General features: G+C 35.1%; 1 protein-coding gene across 1 annotated transcript; it reads left to right on the forward strand.

Moving 5' to 3' along the window:
* The first annotated feature begins 7,273 nt into the window (after window positions 1-7,273).
* LOC127118445 (probable serine/threonine-protein kinase WNK4) lies at window positions 7,274-10,526 on the forward strand. The gene is made up of 7 exons (XM_051048652.1): window positions 7,274-7,620; window positions 7,783-8,048; window positions 8,278-8,501; window positions 8,625-8,782; window positions 8,860-9,163; window positions 9,248-9,577; window positions 9,880-10,526. The coding sequence occupies exons 1-7, from the start codon at window positions 7,537-7,539 to the stop codon at window positions 10,281-10,283; spliced, it is 1,770 nt and encodes a 589-aa protein (XP_050904609.1). The 5' UTR covers window positions 7,274-7,536; the 3' UTR covers window positions 10,284-10,526.
* Window positions 10,527-13,754: the final 3,228 nt, after the last annotated feature.

Genomic DNA, 13,754 nt, shown 5'->3' on the forward strand with positions numbered 1-13,754 from the left:
CTATCGTCACCAACTTATCGCATGGTTGGCAAGGGAAAAGTGCATAACACTTCGGGTGAATTACTTCACCATAATCCCCTCCCGGTGGGATATATGAAAGTTTCGGTTGACCTTGTATTAGATACCGACGCGCTTCCCGGTCGAAAGTTGAAAAAAGCTGGTAACGATATTCCTCCAACGACGTCCGGGACAAAATCTCAAATTATGATGCGTCTTGAGAAAATGGTGAATGAGTCCGATATTATGCACAGGGCCATTCGTAGTATAGATTTTGATGTAGGTGTTTTCGGAGCTGCTCATTTCGAAATAATTGCAAAGGAGGACATGCAACAACTTTTTGAACACGACGAATTGGGCATCGCTGTCATTCATACATACATATGGTACTCCGATCAATCTATAATTTACTTAGTTGAACAATTTATTTACACATTTCAATGAGTAGTCTAATGTTTATTATGTTTCTATTTAAGGTATATGTATGTAACATTGCTGCGGGGAACTGAATTGTGTAACCGTTTCAATTTTATTGCTGCTTCCCGTATCAACGCAACGTTAATAACGAAAAATCCAACATCCGTAAAGAATGATCTAGTCGATAGATTCATGGCGGCCGGTGATAATACTACACCCAGTTTGTATTTTTTACCGTTTAATTCTGGCAACGAGTTAGATTTTCTTTCTAATAATTTCATTCTAATCTATGTATATCTTTTACGTAGAAAATTTTCATTCATCTAAATTTTTGTTTTATTTTACAGTGGTCACTGGGTGTTGGTTGCTATGGATCTTTCGAGACTAATAGTGTATTATCTCGATTCGTTATCGGGTGATTGGAGTAAATATCCGAGTATGAAGAAGACGGTTGACGCGTAAGTGAAATTCCCCTAAATATTCGTGTGTATTTGTATATTTAATTATGTCTGTCAGATTGATCTCAATATACGTTTTTATTTTGTTAGGGCAATAATAAAATTTAGATCGAAAAAAGAATTATCGCAATAGGAAGGACATTACCTGGATCAGAGTTCAGGTATATATTAAGTATCATATTTTTGCTTATAATAGTGTTTGTTTTTTTGCTTATAATAATGTTTGTAAGAAATTAACTATATATATATTGTTTGTTTTTCTGTGTAGTGTCCTCAGCAAAATAATTCGGTCGATTGCGGATTTTTTGTATTGAGATTTATGAGAGATATCATTGCGTTGAACCGTATAGACATCCCAAAAATGGTATGGAATAATAACTTAGGGTTTATTTTAATATTATCGGATATTTCATCTAATTTGTTACTAAATCATGAATATGTTTTATTCTCTTAATTGTAGTACTTTGAGGAATACAAATCTTACTCAAGAGCTCATTTGGATGAAATGAAGGATGAATTGTGTCAATTCATTGTTGATCAAAGAATCATATAGCTAGGTTGTATATTGTTGTACATATATGTATGGAATGTTGTTGTTGTATGTTGTTGTTGTATATATGTTGTATATTGTTGTTGTACTTTTACTAACTCATGAATATGTTGTTGTATATTGTTGATCAAAGAATCATATATTATGTTGTATATATGGAGGATTAATGTTGTATATAAATGGATTCATGTTGTATATATCAATGGATTAATGGTGTATAACATTGGATTAAAGGATGAAATCAATATGAATTTTACACTTTTGCAGCATGCGAACAGGTTACCAATTAAATATCCACTATTTTTCAAACAATTTTTTTTAAAATAACTAACACTTTAGAGGGCGCTTTCTGTAGGAAGCGCCCTCTAAACATTTTACATTGACAACTTTAGAGGGCGCTTTATCCAGAAAGCGCCCTCTAAACACTTTACATTGACAACTTTAGAGGGCGCTTAACACTTTAGAGGGCGCTTTATGTAGGAAGCGCCCTCTAAACATTTTACATTGACAACTTTAGAGGGCGCTTTGTCCAGAAAGCGCCCTCTAAACACTTTACATTGACAACTTTAGAGGGCGCTTTTTCCAGAAAGCGCCCTCTAAACACTTTACATTGACAACTTTAGAGGGCGCTTTTTCCAGAAAGCGCCCTCTAAGGTTTCCCTTTATGGACCACTCCAGAGGGCGCTTTTTTCTGAAAGCGCACTATAATGTGGCCCTTAAAGGGCCACTTTAGACAGCGCTTTCTCCAGGAAAACAAAGCGCTGTCTTTACCTATGCCAGCGCCACTTTAGAGGGCGCTTAAAAGCGTTGTTATAGGCCAAAATAAGCGCCCTCTTTTCCCTTATTTGGCGTAGTGAGTTCAAGAGCAACTAGGCCTCATGCCTTTAGAATGCTAAATTTGTTGAAGAGCAACTAGGCTTCATGCCTTTAGAATGCTAAATCTTAAAGTTGACTTCAAAGGACCCCTAATCTAAACTCATTCTTTGTCCATTCCTCTTATTGTGTTGTGAACTTTTTGATGTTTGTTCTTGAGTGATAGGGATTCCATCTTGAGATAGTAAGAAGGACCATTGTCATGAGTGGCCAAGTTAAGAGAAACAAGCCAATTGGAGACCCTAAGAGATTGAATATAATATTTGATTGATTGCTAAGTCCAAAGGAAAGGAGCATCTTGAATCATCTTTATGATTTCAAGAAAAGGAACTCCAAGGGTTTTATCTCTTCTCTTATCTTTGCATGTTTAGGACTAGCCATTCTCTTCTTCTCTCCACTCTAACCCAAGGCAAACTCATTTTGTGCAAACTTTGACATTATTTTCAAACTAGAAACCTAGGCCTTATGCCTTTGATTTTCAAAATCTTTTCATTAATACTCATTGTAAATGAATCTTAATCCAACTTTAACTTCATTTTGTAAATAAATCTAACTTGTAAATACAACTCACTTCAAGTTGATTTTTGTGGTTCCAATGGCCACCTTTATTAAAACTTTTCATAAACATTAGCCATAGGTTTGAGTTATCATGGTGGTTGATTTAAACCTCACCTTATCCTTAGTGATTGGACTATAAGTCTTCCATACTTATTATAGGGTGGATCCCTCACTAGTATGTTGAAGCTCTCCTCACATGGTGGATTGTTGGTTTAGGCTGAGTTTTCTCCCTTTGATAACAAAAGACCTTAAGGCTTTTGATCAAATCAATTCACCAATCTTTGAGATTTTTACCCCGAACTACGAGATTTTGATCCTACCTTTGTGATGGTACGTAGGCAATGGGTTCATCCATTCAAACAACAAAATTGTAAATATAATATTCTCTTCTCATCCCCCAATCTTGTTTTCACATATTTTCACAAATACCAACCTACAATACCCACTTGCAAAAAGGGCTCCCTTAAAGTACTAAGGATGTTTTGGGTGCGTAAAACCTTCTCATCTCATAACCAACCCCCTTACCCAGATCTCTGACATTTTTATTAGTTTTTGATTTGATAAAACTTCTTACTTGGCTTTTGTTCGCTTTTTAGCCTTTCCTTTGGACAAATAAAAGTGCGGTGGCGACTCGAATTGTATGTTTACTTTTGATTTAGTCAATAAATCTAAAGGTAACGAATACCCCGCTACAGATAAAAACCTCAAATCCTTGGAAACTCGGTTACAGTAGATCAACCATGGAAGATTAGTTCTTCTTCATAATCGTATAGAGCAAAAAGTTATCGTGAATGATGTGTGTTCGGCTACAGTACCATGGATGCCCTTTTAAACAAAATAAGGATTGCACTTATAATTCAAACTGGGCCGGAAAACATAAACCTGACCCCAAAAATGACGCAAAAGAAATTATTTCCTAGAGTATGAAACTTAAACGAATTCTGTGAGACTTATGCACTCCGAATCAACTTTTGTCTTCAAAATGAAAGTTGTAGCTCTTTCTCTTAGCTTTCCAACGCATACTAGAACGTGCAAAACAACATCAAGTAGCTCCAATTATGATCCAAACAGTGAACAAGTATCAAATAATCGCTAAAACTGAAAATAGCAAAAGAAAATAGATTAAAGGAAAACATGAACTTAAATTTAAAAACATAATAAAATAGTAAAATAAGCAAAACAAACTAGGGAAATGCCTAAGTACAATTATAGAAGAATGTGCATAAAAATGCACTGATCAAAGACATCATCAAGAGACTAAAGCAGAATCATATGAAGATCGACTTCTTGGTCCATCACTTTGCCCAAGACATAGAGAATCTACCTCTAGGGTTGTTAACTAATGATGATGAGAATAGTGAAAAGTAGTCTCTCTTATATGTTTAAGTGTTATCTATTATTATTAGTTTTTTAAATTTCCGCATTTTCCCGCTTTCTGTACTTTAAATTATCTTTTAATAAAAATTTGTTTTTTCCATTCTTTAATGCAACATGTTTGGTCTATGTGAGTTATCTGCTTGCATATACTCTAGCATATTGTTTTTTATTTTTTATTATGCCAAAGGGGGAGAAGCGCACTCTTAGTGAGAGTATAATATACTTTATACTCATGTGAGATAAATTATATCCGCCTATTTTCTATTTTACTACCTTCATGAGAGATGTGTTATCATCATTAAAAAGTGGGAGAATATGGATATATTTGCTTCCAGGTATTATCAAATTGATCCAAGGTTGTGGAGTATATAGATAGCAAAACTGCAAGAGAACCGAGTAACTGTTTAGTTTTGATGATGATACCACTTAATATCAAACGATGTTGAGTGAAGTCAAGTATCTGTTGAAGATAGCTGAAGTGGTCAAAGATACTCAAGATGGTTGATTAAGTTATCCTTCTGAATCAATCTATGCTTTTGAAGATCAAGACATCTATTTGAACACAAAACTATAGTCAAACGATATTCAAGTGAAGACTTTTGTTCAAGGGTCACTGGTGGTTTAACCTTCAAACTCTCAGATGATGCTAATTAACACGAAGATATCTTAAGTATCATTAACAAGGTTCAAGCCTCTTGTATGATTCTAAATTCAAAGATAATAATGTCAGGACTTGAAGCTTCATTGTTGTGAAAGAGAGGAATTGTGAAAGCTCGTCTGGTCGTGTTACTTTGAGTGACTAATGGCTTGTAAAGACACAAGGATATTTTTGAAAATACCATGGCTAAAACACGCACAAACTAAAAACTTTCGAGAAACCTCTCATGTTTTATTTAAATCACCTAAAAATGTTTTTAGGGCCTAGTCAGTTGATTGGGGAGTGTATGATTGATTGGAAGACTTTTCTAATTGAATAATCAATTAGACATAATGACCTAATTGTTTATTTTGGTTAAGTTGAGTTTAAAATTGATTGGGACAATCTCTTAATGATTGTTAATGACTAAATATCAAAACCTTTCATTTGTGACTTGAACAATCGATTATTGAAGGTCAATAATATATTAGCCTAATCGATTATGACATTGGTTAGCCTGGTGGATTGTTTCCAAATTTAACCACACATTGGCCTATAAATACAAATCTTTTCGATAACATTTTCACATCCAGAAATGAGCTTTGATCTCACGTTTATTTCTCTTATCAATTTTATTAAATATCTCGTTTTTCTCACATATATTTAGTCATAGTGCTTTGAGAGTATTCTTGAGTCTAAGTGAGGATCTTTGTTTTAGGTGAGGGCTTATTTGTAAATATTTTTTACATAGGAATTCGTTGTTTGGTTGCGAGTTAAATAGTTAAAGACTCTTGTTTGGTTTAGGGATACTCTTAGGAAGTCTCAGTTGGTTCATGAGTTTCGTCATGAAAAAAAAACTCTATTTTCTTGTTTCTGAAGATCACCCATTAAAATCTCCATAACGGTTCTTTAGCTCATCCTTATTAAAAGCTCTATCAGTTCAGGATCAATCTGGTTAAAATTTCACCTGGTTCTTGAGTTTAGCCTGGTAAAAGCTTAGTCGGTTCGAGATTAGTCAATATAAAATCTCAACTCAGTCTGTGGTCATCCTTTTCAAAACCCCATTTTGGTTTAGAGGATTGCGAACTCAAAATTTCATCTTTGTTCGAGATCAATCAGTGAAAAATCTCAGTTTGGTTTGAAGGATAACCATTTACAACATTGTTCGTTGTTTGCTTTGAAGTTAGCCCGAAAACTTCATTTCCTAAGGAGATTCGTGGATAATCTTCTTGTAAAAACTCTTAAGTTTATTGGACACTCAAGAATAATTCTTATATATATAGGTCAAATATGTATAAAACTTCGGTAAATCTATCCATCTCTTATCTCTTTATTTTACCATCTTTTTTTATGTTTATTCAATTATTTATTTTAAAATATTTTTAAATAAATTTACAAATAGTTTTATTTTAAATTAACATTTTTAAATCTCCACAATTCCCTTACGTATACGTTGAACACACGTGAATATTGATATTTAAAAAGAATATATTCAACGCAATTTAGATTGAAAGAAAAAAAGTATTTATATTCAATGCAATTTAGATATTGGAAAAAAGAAACTATTATTAAAACACAAACCTTACAAAATATGGTGTCCGTGTCCCATTTCAATGTCACCAAAACATTACAAGTTAATAAATTTGTGCTTTCTTTCTCTTATGAATATGTATATATTTTGGATTTTATGCAACATAACATGAATGCCACAGCCACAAACTCTTTATTACCAATGTTTACTCCCAAATATGAAGTCACAATGGGTTCCACCATCAACCCCACAATGTTGACACAAACTCATCATCTCATATAATCACTTTTCTGCTCCATTAATTTTATAGCTACATGCATGTCCAATATTTAACTAGTGATAGTAGTCTAATCAGATTTTTTGTAATAGAGTTGTAGATTTTCAAAATTGTAAAAAAATTCATTTAAATATAATTAAAAAATATATAGTAAAATAATAATCTTTTAAAACTCCATCTATTTCAAAATAATAATCACTATACTAACGTGAAAATATCATTTTCTCTTTTATTTATTTATTTTTGATCTATATAAAATGATCAACTAAATCAGAATTCCGAACAGAGGAAGTAGTTTTATTATCACATTCTTCTTGTGTTTTTTATTTTTATTTTTGTTTTATAGATTTTCTCTATTCAACACCCAAATGATTTCTATTGCAACTACACCCACCAAAGCATGTCCACAGATTCTTTCAAGTTCCGTGCATTATTGTTTTTCTCATTATTCAATCTTTTTAAATCACCAAACTAACCTTGTCCTTTACCCTTACAATCCTTAAAAAATAAAGGGCATTAAAGGAAACTCATTAGTTTCAGAGTCAAATAGTATCTACCAATATGTTTATATTCCCCTGTCATATCAAACTCTGTGCTAGTGTAATGCAACCCTTTCATATGTACCTTTCGTTTCCAAATAGAACAAGAAAATTAGTAAAACAAACAAAAAATAAACACCTCAAATGGTTCTAACTGATTATAAGCACTTAACTTGGTTGGTTTTTATTAACATGTGTAAAAGAATCAAAACTATTGACTATTCTTTTCTCACATTAACCAACCATGTTCATTATGTTCATATAAATTGAACTGTTTCTGTTTTTTTAATTGAGTTTGTGAATGTTTAGATAAGAACCAGACATGTTTTGTAAGAGAGAGAACATGGAGGAATTTAAGGAAGAGAAATGTTATGTGGAAACTGATCCAACTGGTCGTTATGGCAGGGTATGTTCTAAACTACTATGTTTTTTTCTTTGTTTTTTGTGCCATGTGCTATATCATTCAAGTTTGAGGTTGTTATTTATGTTTCATGAGTATGTTGTTTGAGGTTGTTTTAGTAGGTACAGGTGTTGCGATACTGATTGTGTGTTTTTTGTGATTGATTAGTTTGGAGATGTACTTGGAAAAGGGGCAATGAAGACAGTGTACAAAGCAATTGATGAGTTGCTTGGAATAGAGGTTGCATGGAACCAAGTGAGGCTCAATGAGGTACTTAATACGCCGGACGATTTGCAGCGGCTTTACTCGGAGGTTCATCTCCTGAGCACGCTCAAGCATCGGTCGATCATGCGATTCTACACGTCTTGGATTGATATCGATAACAAGGCTTTCAATTTCATTACAGAAATGTTCACATCAGGATCACTTAGAGAGTAAGTTTCTTTTGATATATTAGGCTTTCAATTTTGTTATCTTTTTGTTGAAATAATTGATCAGTATGTCTTAAGTTTTTGGAGGTCCTGTCTAGGTTAGTAATGGTTCAATTCAACTGCGACAAAAGATGGTTTTACTCTGACAAATCTATTATGAGGCCTTATGTTGTAGCCATTTTGCACACTCTCAAAAACGGTCATGTAATTGATAGTTTTCGAACATGTGCAGATACCGGAAGAAGTATAAGCGAGTAAGCGTACAAGCGATAAAGAGTTGGGCGCGCCAAATCTTGCATGGTCTAGTTTTTCTACATGAACATGATCCACCTGTTATCCATAGGGACTTGAAATGTGATAACATATTTGTGAATGGCCATCTTGGACAAGTGAAAATTGGTGATCTTGGACTAGCTGCAATTCTCCAAGGCTCTGAATCAGCTCATAGTGTTATAGGTAACTACTTTTCGCCGAAAATTTTATGTTTTCGTATATTAGTTGTTATGTTAGTATTTTTTTTTATTTTGTAAGACTTTGAACTCTTAGCCTTCAACTTGTTTAAGCCTTATTTTGCGTTAGGTACACCGGAGTTCATGGCACCGGAAATGTACGAGGAAGAATACAATGAACTTGCTGATGTTTACTCATTTGGCATGTGTGTATTGGAGATGCTCACATCTGATTATCCGTATAGCGAATGTACTAATCCAGCGCAGATTTACAAGAAAGTGACATCGGTAAATTCTGGTTTTGGTATAGTTTTCGCGATATCAGTAAAGTTTGATGATTTGTTAAGTAGCTTTTTATGTTTTAGGGGAAGCTGCCAATGTCGTTTTTCTGCATCGAAGACACGGAAGCACGGAGATTCATTGGAAAATGTTTAGAACCTGCAGCAAAGAGGCCGTCAGCGAAGGAGCTGTTGCTTGAGCCCTTTCTTTTGGCCGATGATTTGTCGTCGGCCAAGAAGTTGGCAATTCAGAAACCGTTTTTGAATGACAGTGAGATGGAGAAACTTCGACTGAGTGATGAATTTCCTAGGACTGAAATGAAAGTAATCGGAAAGTTGAATCCCGAAGACGAAACCATCTTTCTCAAAGTGCAAATTTCTGATAAGAATTGTATGCATTCTTTAGTTTGCCTTCTAAATGAAATTTAGTTTTTGATTTCATGTAACAATAATTTTCTGCTTTCTGTTCATGCAGGTTCTGTTAGGAATGTATATTTTCCATTTGATATTCACACTGACACACCAATTGATGTTGCAATGGAGATGGTAAAAGAATTGGAGATTTCTGATTGGGATCCTTACGATATTGCGAATATGATCAATAGAGAGATATCTGCTCTTCTGCCATATAGATGGAAAAATGAAAATTCAGATTCCTTCCAAACATTCAGTTACCAAAATGACGATATCGATGAACATCGTCTTCATTTCCGCTCAATCTCTTCTTGCTCATCGTTACAAGAATCAATACCGGATTCAGCCTGTAAAGCGGATGAAATATCGCGCGGTTATTATTTGCTTCATGGTATGTCTTCTTTCTCCATTCCCTTCTTTTTCTACTAGGCCTATAGTCAAGGCCGTCTTAACTTTTTGGCGGCTCTCTGTAGATTAATCGTAGTTTAGTCTGAACAAAACAAATACAACTATGAAATTTTTACGAGGCCCGATTTAGCCACGGATTAACACTGATAAATTTTGGACCCTGTGACGTAGCCTGCCTTGCACGGTTTCAAAACGGCCCTGCCTATAGGAAGGTTTTGATTCCGAGTTTGATGTTTACCGATAAACAAAAAGTCTCGATAGTAACATGAAAAACTTTTGTTGCAGATGATTTGCATGATGATAACAGTTCAAGATGCTCTTCACAAGGGACATATTCAAACTGGAACTACTATTCTATGGATGATCATGAACACAATGTAGCTTCGATCCGAAAAGATTATAACCTTCCCATCATAAAGAGTCACAAGGGCACAAGATTTTCACCTGGTGAAGAGTTTAGCAATTGCAACCAGTGTAAGATTTTAGGAGGATCACAGAACCCTTCACCTAGTAAAAACAAGATGATGATGGAAAATCGAAAACTGACACGGAACAGGTCACTGATCGATATGCGGAGCCAATTGTTACATAGATCATTGGTTGATGAATTGAACAAAAGAAGACAATTCAAGACTGTTGGTGCTGTGGAGAATATTGGATTTCAATCACCTTATGATGATTCTATATGATAATACTCAAAGTTTGTATATCTTGCTTTAACAAGAGTGTGGCATGGTATATAAAATTGAAGAGTTATAGTAACATTTAGATTTGAGTGTCTCTTGAACATTGAATTAAATAGATGAAATGCATAGTAGTCTTGTGTGTATGTATGGACTTAAGACAATTTTTAGGTTCACTTGTGATGTGTTATCATACTTCTCAGTTTTGGAACATACTCCAATTTAATTAAAAGTTGTTGAATATGTTTATATGTGAATTGTGAATTATAAAGACTTAAGAACCATGTGGCTAAACTTCTCAAGGTCAACACGAGTCTTGTACTATTATGTACAATTGGTTTGTGTGCATTGTTATGGTGACATGAATTTTTTTCATTGCAATCAATTATTGATGTATTGGATTTGGTAGTTTCTAAATCTGGCTAAGCATCCAAAAACAACAATTAAAGGTGTACATGAGCTTAGTTAACTTCACAAGTAGAGTTCTTAGACTTTCCATTTGAACTATTTCAAGCTAGACCTAATGGCACCTAAAGGATACAAAATTCGACAAATCATCAAATTTTGGATCCAAGGGCATTCTTTGTTTGACCATTTTGACCAATGCTAATCGATGAGAATGGTTTTGAGGTGACGACCAAAATACATGCATAAGACGGATGGTGACATTTGAACTCAATTAACGAAGAGCGAGTGATGTACATACAAACACTCTAATATTCAAATTAATAGTTGAATGAGTAAATCTAAGGAGGGGTTTATAAAAACTAAATTATGTACTATTCTGCGGTGGAATCGTAGTTGTTTGGTGAATAATGAAGTATTGTTTCGCTAAGGCGAACTTTATTTGTAAGGTTAGCACTCTAACATTGAGAGAATGAAAAGTGACGTGAGAGTGAGAATGAATTTGAATATTTGAAAATTATGCACCTTTCACTTAATATATTAGGGACAATTAAAACTGTCTGCGAGGGACGTGACGCACTATGCGGACAACCGTTCAATTGATCTGGATGGTGGGTGATGCATTAGAGGATGAAGTTATCTACTTTGGGTGATAATGGGGGTGTGCCTGTTTCTCACATTCGCTTCCCTCACTTTGGCCCCAGTGCCTTTCACCTTGGGCCTTGCAGACGACTTAAAACAGTTTCCCCCAACCTTGGTCTCTGTTGTGCAAGATAAGAATTTTGTCGTGTACACCCTATGTCAGACGCCGACAAAAGTAAGTCAAGAGTCTTGATGGAAAGTCACTAATGGTGTTGAGAACATATGCATTAAATTTTTATCTTGTAATAGATGATGTTTGTTGAGGAGGTATTGACACACGTACCTAACTTGTCAGTAATGATTTCTTTTTTGTCCCAGGACACTCAAATATTTTTGGTCGGTTTTCGATGGAATCTGGACCACTAGTGGTGTATCTCTCACTTCTCAATGTAGCAGATCGAGTGGCTCGCCATAGTGGGGATACGCATAAAAACCTTATAACTTTTCATTTTCCTCATTTCATCAATTATGGGATTCAAGAAATTCTTCTTCTTCTTCTTCTCCTCCTCCTTATCCTCTTCTTCTTCTCCCTCTTCCTCTTCTTCTTCTTCCTCTTCCTTTAGTTGAGGGTCTTTATTGCATCCTTCAGCTGAAATCAATCACTCATTTTGTGATTGTGAAACTTATGAAAACGATTGTATTTGGATCTGTCTGTCCTTGGTGATTCTTTGATTGGGTAGGGATTCCTGATCCCCCCTTTTTGAAATTAATGTTTGTGTAATTCTTTCAAGTTTTCTCCCTCGAAATGTTCATGGGGGTGTAAGCATTGAACTTAGATTGATGACTATGATCTTCTTCCTCTATACGATGGCCACCTTTTTCGAAGTGATAATAATCTAACATGTTGTCTACGTGCTTAACATGTTCGTCAGAGTCTCGAGTCCGTGTTGGTGTAAGCCCTAGAGGCCAATACTTTTGGTACTTGTATCGAATAATAAAAGGCTTTTTCTTTATTACGTTTGTTTAATAAAGTCCCTAGAATAGCTAGTCCGTTTAATGTATCAAGTGTGACTTGATCATGAGATCACATTAAACATAAGGACACTATTTTTAAAGTATTCGTAGTCGAGCTTTATTGTGAAGTGGGATAATATTAAAGCATTAAGACTATTATGTATATAGACTGATGATCACATCTCATGGATCATGGATAAGGAGTCATCAAGTCTTAAACATAGGTATGAATATTAAGAGTAATATTTAAACCGGATTGACCCGCTATGAGAATACTATATAGAAAGTTATGCAAAGTGTCATAGGTTATTCTCATGGTGATAATGGTGTATACCACTCTTCGACCTGAAACCACTATGGACCCTAGATGTAGAGTCGAGTGCTTTATTGCTGATCCAACGTTGTCCGTAACTGGATAACCATAAAGACAGTTGATGGGTACTCCACGAAGCATGCTGAGGGATATGAGTGACCTAGATGGAATTTGCCCATCCTGCATAACAGGATAAATGTCTATGAGCCTAATATTGAACTGGACAAGGATGACACGGTTTATGCCTTGTGTTCAATATAGACATAAGGGCAAAAGGGAAATTATACGCATAAGTATTTGTCAGATCACATGACATTTTCGTGTCTTGGGTAGTAGTGATGTGTTGCTAGATACCACTCACTGTTTATTAAGCTAAATACATGATTTAATATAATTGTCAACGCCGCGAAAACCTACAGGGTCACACACAAAGGACGGGTTGATGAGAGATAGAGTAACTAAGGAACACCGTAAGGTACGGTGCACTTAAGTGAGTTGTATAACATCGTAAGGTACGGTGTACTTAAGTAGAATACGAAATATGGTAAGGTACCATAGGCTTAAGTGATTTTGGGCATATTATAAGATATGAGCCAAAATACACTTAAGTGGGCTTTTAGCTTGAAGCCCACACAAGTGGTTCTATAAATAGAACCCTTGTGCAGAAGCATTCATAACGGTTGCATTATTTTCGTTTTCTCTCTCTCTTTCTCTCTCTCTCTCACTCAAAGCCTTCATTCGTACCAGCTAGCACTGAGATTGAAGGAATCCGTTCGTGTGGACTGAGTAGAGACGTTGTCATCGTTCAACGTTCGTGATCGCTCCGTGGATCTGCATCAAAGGTTTTGATCGTCACAAGAGATTTGCACCAAAGATTTCAATCGCCACAAGAGGTAAATATTCTATCACTGATCATGACCATTCGTAAGGATCTCTAAAGGAGAAAATTTTAATTTCCGTTGCGTTTTGGACCGCAACTCTCCTTCAGTCCGATCATAGCTCTACAGATTCAAAGGATTTTCTAATGACCTCAGAATCCTACTATGAAGAATGTGAGCAACTACATGGTTCCTTTTTTTCCTTAGAACTAAAGCGTCTTCATTATACCTCTCTCTACTTTGAGGACGAGGGACTTTTTGGTGAGTGTGGCTCACACACCTCCC

This window comes from Lathyrus oleraceus, chromosome 2, assembly GCF_024323335.1.
Source record: "Lathyrus oleraceus cultivar Zhongwan6 chromosome 2, CAAS_Psat_ZW6_1.0, whole genome shotgun sequence".
Classification (NCBI taxonomy): Eukaryota; Viridiplantae; Streptophyta; class Magnoliopsida; order Fabales; family Fabaceae; genus Lathyrus; species Lathyrus oleraceus.